Raw genomic sequence first — 14431 nt, 5'->3', positions numbered from 1 at the left:
AATTAAAATAATGTCAAAACAGCTATTAAACAAGTATTCTTTTTCTAAGATAAAAAAAAAGAAACTTAGAAAAAGTTTATGCACGCTTTACAGAGAAAAAAATTATTTTGATCTGTCAGATAAAAAGGGAAAATTTCTTAAACAGGGGACCCACTCTAGTTTTTTAAAAGAATTCAAGACTTTTCAAGGACCTATTCAGTATTACAATTATATGCTAAATTACATGTCAACTAGATTTTCAGTTACGTAGAAGCAGAAATTGTATATTTTTAAAGCAGAATGCTTATTTGACAACAAAATTTATTTTATTAAATTTATCATTTAATAATACTTTTGCTTCCTAACTTGTAGCTTCCTATATTTTTTAAAAAAAAAATTCAACCCATTTGTGCCTAGCAATCTTTCAAAGTGGCATTTTTTTCAAATAAATGATAACACAAATGTTTCATTATTGGGATTAATTTTATAGAGACAAGATAATTTATAATAGTTGACATAACTTTTTATAATTGGATCTGAAATCAGAGCACTGTGCTTTAACAAAGCTACAGACAGAGATAATATAATGAAATATTTATTTAATATAGACAAATGTGTACTACCACTTTTAACACATAGGTATTTTTCATATATGGACAATATCTTTTAGCTGGGTATAAGTGAGTTAAGACAAAAGCTTCTTGTGATATTTACAAAAAAATACGAAATAATAGTTAGCTATCAACAGAGAAAAAAATTTATGTCAGAGAATTTACCTTTTTGGCGAGATCTATTCCAATTTTGTTTTCTATCACATTCAATAAAGGAGCTTTGCAGCTAGAATAAAGCATTCTTTCTCTAACAGGGCAGTTGTAGCCAGGAACAGAATAAATAAAAACTGCAAAAAGAAACAAATTAAAATATCAATATAGAATCATCTTAATAAAATTAAAGGAAAAACATAATTGAAGTACTAAATAATAAACTTTCTTGCATTAAGCTGAATTCAATCACAATTGTTTTAAAGCTGAGATATGATTAGTCACTTGATTGATGAGTCACTTAACAGCAACCACTATTTGGAAATGTACATGAAATAGCTCTCCTTGAACAAACATATTAATAGAATTAGAGGCCGGAATCTTAAAATTTTTGACAGTGAAAATAAATCAGTAAGGATGAATCTGCACACCTTGAACTTTTTCTAAACTCTTTTTTTTTTAGACACTTAGGTAGAGCTCGTGCTGAGCATTCGAAACCTCGTTAAAAGCAATAGAATTGTAAAATCTGACAAAACAAATTCTTTTTTGGCGAAAGATTTTTCTACCAAAAAGAAATATATATATTCCTCTCATTCCTGAAAATTACGTTGTTGACGCCTTGGTGAGTTTGAGTAACACCAAAAAATTTAACCCTTTCACCAACTCATTTTAGTATGTTGGTTTCAATTGTGAATCACTTTGATTGCTATTAATTTCATTTTGTGGTAAGTATATGTCTCTATGGTGAAGTTTCAGTTCATCACAGCCATATGACTGTTGTCAAATCCACTTAGGATATGTTATATTTTCTGTCAATTATTAAATAAAGAGTTATTTGTTCATAACTTTTCTGTCGTTCGTCATAACCAGCATTTGATCATCATTGGTATTAGTAATAAATTGACAACATACATATACCAATATGAATTTTAATTAGAATTTCATTAAGTCCAGATAATGTTAATAAGAAATAAAGTACACATAAAAAACTCTGTAAAATACAGATTATCACGGCTGTTGCCAGATCACGCGATATCATATGTTGAAACTTTTTCTGCAATTTGTGTCAATAAAGTAGATTAAGTGGTAGTTAAATGCATATTATCAGTCAACTATTTTTCTTGAAAATATGTGTTCTCATGTCAATAACTTGTTGTTTATTAAAATAAACTTTTTGCAAAATTTAAAAATAAAAATGGTTGCTAAAGTAAGAAAATTTAACTGATTTTATCTTTATAGATTACCACATTCCAATGATAGACATAGTATAACCACCTCTACTAGACTGGTAATGAATATGTGTCCCGCCCATATTTTGATAAAAAATCTTTGCTAAGTATAAAAACTATTAAAACAGAATAAAATAACTTAACTTCAAGATCGATCTTTGTTATTTAAGTGATTACAATCGTGACAATAAAAAAAAGCAAGACAGTAAAAATAGTTTTATTAAAAAATAAAAGATTTTAAGAAAGAACAGCTTTATTTAAAACGAAATATGTTTATTATAAAGATACTAGAAATCTAAAAAACATAAAATGTCGCTGAAGGTTTATCTTTATATTACTGCTTGAGAAGTTATCAAAAATTAAGCTCAACTTATTCTTATTTCTTTTCCTTAAAAACTATAAAATATCAACATTTTTCTCCACTCTCTCATTCATTACTCGTTTACTACTCCCCAACTTTAAAATTACTTTTAATTCAAATTTGCACTTAATAAAATATTTCAATTTATAGTAAATTTGTATTTTGATTAAAAAATTTTCCACCTGAAAAAATTTATAAAAAATTTTTAAGATTTGCTTTTGACTAAGACTTGAAATTTGGCTAATACTTTTGATATTTGGCTAATTTATTGGCTAATAAGTCTTTAGTGCAGGTCCCTATTTAAGGTTCTAAGGAAGAAATTAATAAATATGAAATTCAAAGAATGTTGCTTATTACTTTACACTATGCCAAAATGTACTTAACATGATTAAAAGATTAGTTAAAATAAATTCAAAAATAGAAAAATATCTATAAATAGAGACAGTACTAGAAGAAACAAAAAAACGAAGTAAAAAAATTTCTTTTAAAGGTTTAAAATAATGTTAATAAAAGCCCTACTGAGTCTTGAAAATACCTTACAGATTAAATATTTTTTAACTGGTATTTCACAAAAAATATTAGTAGAAAATTGTAGGTGAGCCTCTTGGTGCTACATTCTTTAAAGATCAACATTTGTTTATTACGACAGTCAGCAGACTTAGATGCACAGCTAAGAGCACCCCTTGGTGAAATTGACAATCGATTTTTTCTGTTAATTTAAAAGTTGTTTAATTTTCCTTTACTTAATTTTTTTATGCATGCAACAAAAATAAACATTTTAATTGAAATACGAAAACACCTCACAGGCTTAACAATTTAATGTGATGGGCCATATGTTGGCCAGGCCTGTTTTAAATGGTGTTTAAGTAGTTTACTTTTTTAAAAAATTCTTCTGACTTAAATAATTATTTTGCTAAGACTTTATAAAACTTTTCCTAACAATCCAACAAGTTGGAAGTTTTTTTACTCCAACATTATGAGGATTACATTTTTACTATTAGTGACAACACATTGATATAGCTGCAATGTTGTACAGGTGTTGTAAAAATAGTTTCTTAGATGTAGCAATATTTACATCTCCATGAACAGAATTCGAGTTTTAAGTTTTAAAAAAAATTATCAAACATAAATCAATAGTTAAAATGTGTGTTTGTAAGATCAATTAGTGATAGGTTAAAGATTTTTCCTAAGGCTCTGTCACCACATGAAATAATTCTTTTTGTGAATAATATGCCATTTTTGTAAATGCTGAGAGTTTGTAAGAATCTTTCATGACAATTAGGTCAGGATTGGGCAATCTTTAACCAGCACCATATATGCTAATTCTTGAAAGGGTGCAAAATTTAAAGGGGCCGGGAGGTGTCTTGCGATATTCATCCACTTTTAGATGCACGTGGATAATTTTTTTCAAAATTTTTTTCCACACATGCGCTGTATAAAGCAACTACTTCAATTATTCTTATCTGGCGCAGTTTTTATTATTATTTTTTTAATTTTAAAGCAATAATTTCGTTATCAGTTTAAAATTGATTCAAACGCTTTGTTTAATTTTTTAAATATTTAAGCTATAGCAAATTAATAATTTTAAATATTTAAGCTATATTAAAAGTGGCACTAGACCTAGTATATGTTTCGGACATTTACTAAAGGTCTAGTCATACTAGGTCCGGTTAAGTGCTATTTCCCGGTATATCCTACATTGATGTTTTTTTAAGGTTCAGTGCCACTGCCCGGTATACCCTACACTGATGTTTTCTTAAGATCAAGTGCCATTGCACGGTATATATTTGCCCGATACTCCAAACACTGATGCTTGTTCTAATCTATCGTCAGTAAGTATTAAAATATCGAATAAATGTAATTATATCCACGAATAAATTAATATTAAATCGGATGTAATAAATATTACGGACATACACCAAAGCGACTAATTTGACTGTCAACATTCACCGGTGAAAGTCAACAACCACTGATTTCGGTCATTCACAGTAACATGCACATCATTTACATAATAACCCCATCAGGACAATTATTTCATACTTTGCCTAAATAGCATCCGGCATTTCAAAAAATAAATGGTTTTGTTGGCGATGATCTCGTAAGGCGATAAAGAATCATGCATAGTACAGGTAAGGAAGATATTATATTAACCTCGAAGGAAAAGTGGATGAACAGCCCAAGGAACCAGGCCGGGATAGCCTGGTCAGTAGGGCGCTGGGTCCATGTCCGAGAGTTCAAACCCTGTCGGCCGAAGACTACCCGTGTAGTTGGTGACTGATGCACATTAAAATTCTGTTGAGTCGCAAAGTCCTCCATGTTCCCATAACAAATTAATACCTCTGGGGGTACTGGATTGGAGATCGATCGTTCTCTGATTCAGGTCAAAATTACGTTCTGTGGATGAATGAATGGATCCGCCTTATAAACGGGTGTGACGTATGATGTGGCAGAAGTTTAATTCTTGGCTATAGATGGCGCCAATGAAAAACAAGAATCGCACACTCTGCCTTAATTTTGCTCTGTTTTCACCAAGCAGGCTTGCCCATGTGGCAAGTGGCATTAGAACCAACCAACCACAATATAAAGAAACGCCACAGTTTTGTGAAAATAAAATGTATTTGTAATGTAATTTTCTATTATTTAGAAAATTACTTTAACACAGAATTTTCCAGGCACATAAAAAAAATTTTAAAATCAATAATTTTGGACATTTTTCTCAAGGTGGGAAAATCTTGCCAAATTATCTATATTTAAGCTAATTGAATAGTTTTTTAAATATTAAAATTTATAATCTTATTTTTCTCTACCATATAGTGTTCTACAGCCCAGATAACTCTTTAAGGCTTAATGGCATAGATATTAAAATTATAGCTTTCCCTCGAGTGTAAAACATTTAAACAGTGGCTCTTTCTATTTCAATTATTTTGTTATTACATCTTAAAATCTTTTACAACAACTGTACAAGCTGGAAACTATGGGTTGGAGTGGTTGTTAATACTTTTAAATCTAAACCAATAATAGGTTTACCATTAAATGGTTAATAAGACATGTCCATTACTATCTTCAGGAACAAAATAATAATTTTAATTTTCTTTTTATAATAATAGTAAATAATATAATAGTAAGTAATGTGATAGTAAATAGGAATATAATAAAGTATAATAGTAAATAAGAACACTTTAGAAAGACAAAAATTTCAGAGGAAAAGTTAAAGAGTGAATAATGATGGGAAAAAAATTAAAAATGCAGATAAAAATGCAGTCATGATATCTAAATTTAATGCAATAACTACATTAAAATTCCATAACATTTTGAACAGAGTGTTTGAATACTACTATGTTCAAGACATGATCCAGATTTGATCTAAAGGACTGTCTATTCACTGGTTATTTTTACTCTGAACCACAGATATAAATATGTTTTCAAGTTTAAAAATAGCATATAGAAATTGCATCTAGATAATAAATTTATAAGTTAAATAAATGAAAACATGAATTTAAATATATTAAAACTAAAGAATGAAGTAAAAGGATCTTAGTTGTTGAAGTAAATCAAATTTTCTCTATAGTGCTGGCATTTCTGACAGGTTATGCTTATTAAACTACGATTATATTACATATAATGATTTATTTATTTTTAATCATCAAATTCATTTTAAGGAAAACAACGTCTAAGTTTAACAAAAAGATTCATCAAAATATATAAAACTACATATTGTGGAATAATGCAGACAAATTATGCTTTTCAACTTACCTATACTGTTTAAGTTATCTCCCTCATAGAAGTGAGACATACGAAATAAATGATATCTAGCATGATCTGATGGAATCTGACTTGCTAAGGAGTTAACATCGATCTGTAATCTTTTCTCTAAATTAATTTCTTCTTTGTCCATGTCAATACTCTAAATACATAAAAATATTAAAGACTTTTGTTAGCTCAATTATAAATAGAATTTTTAATATTTATTCAGTTAATTGTAGAATTAACAATTCAAATAAAAGTTGATTACATAAAACATGTTAATTAATGAAATCGGAAAGTAAAAAATAAAATATATTCCAATGAACTCTAAGAACTTTTATGAGACATAAATTACATTAAAATTTTAAAGGTTGCTCAGTATTTTCAATTTAATTTTTATTGATTGAACATATTTTAAGAGACACAAAAAAAAATGTCCTCCTAAGAGCCACCTTAAAATTAGAAACATGTAAGCAAAAAAAAAACCTATGAATTTTAAACAGATTTCTTAAATTTGTCTCTCATTGTTTAACTGATGCATTAAATAATTTTTTAAAACAATTAAAGTACTTTCAAAAATTTTAGTGAGAAAAAATAAACAGAACTAATCTGTATAGTATCAACATACCTATACTAAGCCATTTAGGAAAAATAGTTATTTATAACAAATACGATGGGCATATTAGTTTTTACACTAAATGATTTAAATTTGTTAAATATACGTTACAGAAGCCCTTTAATGAGTAATATTTTATATAAATGCAAATTCAACAGTGATTAGTCAATAAGAACACACAATTTCAAAAAGCTAAAAAATTTGCAATTAGAAATTAACTGTTATGAAATTTTATTTAAATGTACTGGTAATACTTAACATAAAGCATAGTAATGAGCTAAATCAATTTTCATAAATTTTTTTATAAAATCTTTTTTACCCATTTTTTATGAAAATGGCAGTTATTGCAACCTATTTCCACATAGTTATTATAATCTTAATGATTACATATCAATACTGTTCGGCGAATTTTAAATCACACATTTTAGAAATCACTTTTTATTTTGACCAACTCAATTAGCGAAGATTCCACCATAATATCACTTATAATCACTTATTTTTTCCAACTACAGTGTAAAGTCACGTATCCGGAATCGGTGGGACTTCCAGGAGTCCGTATAATAGATTTTTCCGTATAATAGACCCCAAGGTAAACAAAGCTTAAAATTATCTAATAAACGATCTGAATCTAAGAAGCAAAAAATAAATATTATTTTTAAGGGGAATAACGTTTTAGTATTAGAATATCTAATCAATCAAATATAAAATATTTATTAGAAAAAAAATATTATTGCTGAAAATTTAGAAAACTAAAAAAATTTGACAGTTATGAAAATATTAATCCACCATTTTGAACTAGAACGATTCAAGCAGGAAGGGGAAATTCATGTCATTCTGGAACAAAGCTTAATATGATCTAAATCTAGGAAGCAAAAAATAATAAACATTATTTTTAAGGGGAATAATGTTTTTAGTATTAGATTATCCAATCAATCAAATATGAAATATTAGAAAAAAATTATTACTTAATATATAGAAAACGAGAAAAAAAATTTACAGTTATGAAAATAATAATACGCCATTTTTAACTAGAATGATTCAAGCAAGAAATGGAAATTTCCGTCATTCATTAAGGTAGGTAGGTGGAGGAGAAAAATTCATTTCCTCCTTATCTGTGAAAGAAAATAAGTGTAAACAGGAGATAATTTAAGTTGAGGGCAGGGAAGTGACAAATTACTGTTTTCTCTCCAATCATTGGCTATCAATCAAACATAAAGGCGTGGCACGCTGATGGGGTTCGCTTTATTTTTTCCTTACTGAATCTTTTTTTACTGGAAGAATCTGCTAAAGAAAGAATGTTCCGCCTTTTTCCCCCCGCTTCCTAAATATTGCATGATCAGGGGAAGAAGGAATGCCTTTCAAGGACGTGTATCCTTTTAGACCTATTCAAACTTTCCACTTTGACTCCCCTTCTATGTTAACGTTTGCAGCATTTACCCTTTTCTTTCAATTAAAAGGTTCCAGGAAATGCCTCTTTCACTAGCCAGCTGCATAGGAAAGAAGGGGGGAGGCGACTCAGTTGCGGTCTTTTGAAAACAAATCTCCCTCTTTTCCTGCATTCCAGAGTAGGAGTGTCAGTAATGGTCACTCAATGGTCTTGGTAGATCTCTTCCCGTTTGTGATTTATGGGTTCAATGCATAAATCAGGGATTCAGTGCAAGCTAGAAGAGAAAACGTGTCAAAAGACCTTTTTTTTTTAAAGAAAGGGGAAGATGAAGAGATGTTTGTTTATTTTAATTGTTAAAAAGTGTCCGGGAAATCGATCCTTCCGGAAAAGGGACGTCCGGATATGGGACGTTACACTGTATAGCATTTTAAATTAAGACAAAGCAACTTGTTTTGCTGAAAATAGAACGTTGCTAAACAAGGCTAGCTGTCAAAAATAAAAGACAAGAATACTTTGAGAATTAAAAAGATGATTTTTGTTTCATTACGAAAATAATAATATGATTTAACTTACCATCTGTACATAGGAAACTCTGAGGTCTTTGATATCACAAAAAGCATTAATAACATCATCTGAAACAGGGAAACAAACTCCCTGCATGGTTTGATGCTTAGTATCTATTCCACCAGTCGCCTATAATAATTTGAAAGAAATATTTAGAAGCAATTAAGGAACTAATTTATTACATTGAAGAGCTAGCTTAAATGAGTAGCTAGCAATATTTCTTTGGATTGACATACGTCAATGCTATGCACAAGTGCATTCCAAGCACCTTTCACTAAAGTGGCTGGTGCTTATCTCTTGCGTTTCAGACTCCATATCTCAGAAACAATCCTTTTATGGCATCAATGAGAACTTTTGATCAAATCACATAATTTAAAGGGATGAGCTAGTACATTATAGCTCATTAAAATGTAAATATGACACAAAGTCATAGATATCGTAGGGCAATTCTTATCTCACTAAGTCATACTTTAAGCTGCAGTGGCACACATTTTAGAAACTCCTGGTATGTACTAAAAATAACAAAATCTAGAAGTACTAGAATGTCTCATGCATAAATAATAGGGAGGGAAAAAAAGGAAAGGTTACTAGTACAACCTCCAAACATTGTAATCCAGGTTTACCTCATGATAAATTCTTTTGTGGATATAACATTCCAGAAAATTAACAGATCTGGTTTTGAAGCAAAATGCAAATCAATCATAGAAATGTCACTTTTTTTCTTGGTATGCCAAATTTCAGATTTAAAAAGAATTGTGTGTCATTGAATTATGAAATTGAATGAAACTGTTACTGGCGAGATATAGATGCCTAGATGAAATTATTAAGACTATTTTTAAAATTTCTTTCAGGAAGATCATTTAGCAGTTTTGGTGTAATTCAGTCAATATTAGACTTAATAATTCATGAAACTAAATATTATTTAGTTGAAAGTTTAAGATTAAAAGAATACAACAGCTTATGTATGAACAAACATAAAAAATCAATAACATTTTAAACTACAGCATTCAACATTATCAATTTCATAATATTCCAGTAGTTAGGAAACAAAAACACGTCCAATCGGGAAAAAATCTCAGGCAATTTTTTTTTTAATTGCTTAGATAATGCCTCAAAATGAATTAGCTAAGTTTTCCCCCTCCAGGGAGGTGAAAGTTAACTCCCAGGTTGAAAAACGTGACCTGAAATACTGTGTTTTTCAAGATCTCACTATTTTTATTCCATATTGAAAAAGTGTAAACACAAAAGTTTTAGATTGGTAAATTTTGCATAAAAATAAGTAGCAACATGATAATGTTTAGTTTCAAATATGGTAACAAGACCTTTTGAATAAGTTTGCCTAGATTGTCAACTCTTTAAACAAATTTAATTTTTGCCAAAATTAATACTGAAATAAAGTTTAGTAATGTTAAGTTCAAAGTTAAACATTTTGATAATATGTACTCTTGCTAGAAAAGCGGCCAATTATTATATGTTTTGACAACTCTTAATTTACTAATAAAATAAGCCCTGATTTAACTAAGTTCAGTTCCTTTCCTCTTCTATGAAAAGGTGAGCATATGTCAAGAAACATGACATGAAGTTTTTTTTTTTTAAATTGTTTTGTCCTCCCTTAAAGAAGTGTTCTTAGTGAGAGTAGAAATTATTTTTTACTCTATTTGTTTTATCAATGGTAATTTCCTTGATGTCTTTGTAGGGAATGTAATCTCTCAATGTTTATGGCTATGCAAGATTTTGGGACTTAAATTTACTAATCTTGGAAAATCCTGCAATCTCAGATAAGCATTCCATTTTAACTTGAAATTAATAAGCTACAACAGACAACAAAGAGAAATATGAAAAAACTAAAGAGCTTATAAACAATATGATATTTAATCTTTTGTGATGAGGTTACAAACAGAATTATGATGTTTAATTACATATATTCACTTTACGTTATAAAATATTAAAGTAGAAAATAGTGACTCCAATGATTTGCCTCTTAATTGAGATTCAATTTTAGAGCAAATAAAACACTCCATGAACAAACAAGTATGATCTTTTTAATTTCTTTTAAACATTGTTTTTCTAAACACTAACTTCGTTTTGAATAAAACAATTATAGACAAATAACTTTTTAGTTTTTAATCAAAATTTTTTTCCCAACATTAAAGTGATAACAAATTTCATTGTTTAATATTTGAATTAAACTGATATTGATTACCATGCTATTTAAATAATTCACTGGTCTATATAAAAGAACTGATAAGTATCTGGCAATGCTTTTAAGTGTTGATGTAATTTTAAACATATTTAATTATTTCACTACCAATTTAAACATTGTGAAGAGCTAAAACTTCGGGTTGGAGGCAATGCAATTATGGCAACTTTTACAGTACCTAATCCGCAGAATTCTGAATTTTTATATATAATCTGTTAAGGTATAATTTATTGTTTTCTAGAAATATTCAATCTGCAAAAACATCTTTTCAGGTCAAGTTTTTTTTATTTTTTTTTTATCAACGCTTACCTTGGACTAGACGGGAGGGAGAGAAGAAACTGAGGATAGTTAAATTGGACACATAACTTTTTAGCAAAAAAAAAGTCGTAAAAATATTAAAGAAGTAACCCATATTCAAACAATTGTGTTACCAAAATTGTACAGAAATAAACACAAAAAATAATTGTGTTTATTTCTGTACTAATTTTGGAAAAATCTGAAATCTGTTTAAAAAGGTGATAATTTAGGTAAACTTCCATAATAGATCAAATAAGTATACCTGAAAGAAAACATTGGCTGTCATTTTATGTGAAATATTCAGATCTACAACTTTTACATTAACAATATTGCACTATATAAAAATCTGAAATCTGTTTAAAAAGGTGATAATTTAGGTAAACTTCCATAATAGATCAAATAAGTATACCTGAAAGAAAACATTGGCTGTCATTTTATGTGAAATATTCAGATCTACAACTTTTACATTAACAATATTGCACTATATATATGAATTGTACATTGTGTCACCAAAATTAGTACAGAAATAAACACAAAAAATAATTGTGTTTATTTCTGTACTAATTTTGGAAAAATCTGAAATCTGTTTAAAAAGGTGATAATTTAGGTAAACTTCCATAATAGATCAAATAAGTATACCTGAAAGAAAACATTGGCTGTCATTTTATGTGAAATATTCAGATCTACAACTTTTACATTAACAACATTGCACTATAGAGCTTTGTTTGAGAGTACACAGTTTCATATCACAATTTTTTTTTTACTTAGGAGCAGATGCTCACATCTCTGGCGGGATAATTTCAGGATTGTCATATTGATATTACCAAGGCAGTCAAAACAAAAAAATCTTAACCAGTAATTTTCACTGAATCAAAACCCCTAACTACCACCATATAAGTAGACAAAGAAAACAATGTCCATTCAATAAAATTTCAAATAAATGAGGCAGGGTGTAAATGATTTTAATCAAATGATTAAAATCATTGATTAAAATCATGATTTAAATCAAATGATTTTTTTAAAAAAATCACTGATTTTAATCAAAAAAAAACAATTTTGTGTATAGTCTTGAACATTTTTTGTATATTTTTCTAAGTTAAATTAAATTTAAAGGAAAGTAAAGGTAATTTAAGTTAAATTTAAAGGAAACTCTGAAAGATTCTAATAATAATTGCTGCAAAAATTTTTTTACTAAAAGATATGAACAAGCGTTAACACCAGCTCATTTCCTAGCTTATCTCTTGGATCCTAATTCTGAAGTACAATGTTTAACACTAAATGAAAAAGATCAAGCTGTAAACTTTGTTAAAGAAAAGTATGGAGAAACCTCCTTATTAAGTATTTTGCTAAAATTCATTGTACGCTCTCCTCCGCTTAATGGAACTTTGTTTGATAAAGAATCTTTAAACATCTTGGAATGGTGGAAATCAATTGCGCTTCTAAAGAACTGTGTAGGTCAAAAAGAGTTTGATGCAATACAGTTGTTATGTACTGCAAAAGGAACAACTACAGGGATAGAGAGGATGTTTTCCACTTTTGGACTTGTACATACTAAACTACGGAATCAATTGGGTGTAGAAAAGGCAGCTAAATTAGTCCTTATGTTTAAATCTTTAAATAAAACTAATTAAATGATTGTTTAAATAATTTGATATTGTAGATGTAGAATTAATAATTATCACATATTGTTCGATAAACAATTTCTTTCTTGATTTGTAGTTTGAAATCACTTTGTTATTGTTTATTTCTTATTTCACCTTTTGCTTTTAAATTATTAAGAAATATTTTGTTGATAATGGTTAGTAATGTTTATTTCCAATGTATACCATAAGTAACAATAGTAATACAATACAACTTTAAATCTATGGCACACAAAATTGATTATATTCCATAGAATTGAAATTATAAAAAAATCATGATTAAAATCAAAAAAATCCGATTAAAATCAAAAAAATCTGATTTTTTTGATTTTTTAAAAAAAATCATGATTTTTATACACCCTGAAATGAGGATAAAACGTTTAAACTTAAAATATATATAAATTTCAAAATTGTTCACCTCATCTTTCTTTATCTGCTGCAAAATTGCTTCAGATGGACTAAGAGGGCAAGGAGCTTTTTCGCTTTCAATATGTTTCTTATAACCTCTTAAATTGACATCTTCCTAAATATGTAAAATTTATACACTAAGATTTGTTTATAACAGGAACATGAAAGTATGTAAAACTATTGCCATTAATAATGTTCTAAGAAAAAGTAAACAAATAAAAAAACATAACGAAACCTCATGTAAGTTGCTGAGATGAGAATTTGCTTTTCATGAAGAAAGTTTATGATCCTCTATTACAAACAGGCTTAGATTAGCCTATTTTTGCCTGTTTTGCAAGTAATGGTTGAAGCTATAACCATTCCAAAAAAAAAAAAATAGTTTTTTTATTTTAGCTTAAGAACTCTAGTTTTGGTTTTAGCATGTCAATTTTTTTTTTAAAATTCGAGCATGAAAAAGATTAGAGAAAGATTAGAGCATTCTGTAGCATTAAAAATAAGACAAATACTTTGAAATCTACAATGTTAATTAGCAACAAATTTGGATAATTGGAATGTTTGGGAACAAAATTTTGTTTTATTCAAAATATATTGTTGCCTCTTCCACCAGCTATTCAGACAAATAAGAGTAGAAATGAAATTCATGCCTACTGAGAACAGCATAAAAAACTAACTAGATTGAATTGTTTAAAGTAGTATAGTTATAAGTTTAGAAAAAAAAAGTTCGAGCATATGGATATTTAAAATTAACCAACATGCATTTAAGTTGAAATGACAGATAATCTCAAAAAAATTAAAAGCCCTTAAAAAACATTTATATATGAGTAGTGAATCACAAACAGCTTCAAGAGGTTTCGAAACAATCTGACTTGTATAAAGAATAATATCACTTTAGAAGTGAGAAATCAAAATATTTTAAAATTACCATGTCAAAATTTTAATTCCAGAGAGAATTCAGGAAAAAGCTTAAATTCTTATGTTAAATCAGTATAGGTATTAAATAACTTCAATCTACAAAAAATTAATAACATGAAGCTTTTTATAACAATTTAATAAACCTAATTCTTTATCAATACAAATTATTATATTTTTCTATACTAACTTTAACAGTTCCAAACAATTCATCTTTTATTTGTCCACCACCAAATTCCTTTTTAAGAGTAGCTTTGGTAGAAGCATGCAACATTTTTTGTCGCACCTGAAATAATACTGTATTTTATTACACTCATAGATAATTTTTCAGTTCAC

General features: G+C 28.2%; 1 protein-coding gene across 1 annotated transcript in view; it reads right to left on the bottom strand.

Annotated features, from left to right (window-relative positions):
• Positions 1–14431, bottom strand: part of twf (twinfilin actin binding protein) — a 29057-nt gene that overhangs the window by 1634 nt on the left and 12992 nt on the right. Inside the window, exons 5-9 of the mRNA XM_016050867.4 lie at positions 14286–14381; positions 13197–13301; positions 8651–8770; positions 6084–6234; positions 756–877 (exon numbers count right to left, since the gene is read on the bottom strand). Of these exons, the coding sequence (XP_015906353.1) occupies positions 756–877; positions 6084–6234; positions 8651–8770; positions 13197–13301; positions 14286–14381 (594 nt within the window). The remainder of the gene's footprint in view (positions 1–755; positions 878–6083; positions 6235–8650; positions 8771–13196; positions 13302–14285; positions 14382–14431) is intronic.

This window comes from Parasteatoda tepidariorum, chromosome 11, assembly GCF_982258835.1.
Source record: "Parasteatoda tepidariorum strain Cologne lab strain chromosome 11, Ptep-v5.0, whole genome shotgun sequence".
NCBI classification, from domain to species: domain Eukaryota; kingdom Metazoa; phylum Arthropoda; class Arachnida; order Araneae; family Theridiidae; genus Parasteatoda; species Parasteatoda tepidariorum.
Note: the sequence above shows the minus strand (reverse complement) of the source record. Positions and strands in the feature narration are given on the sequence as shown.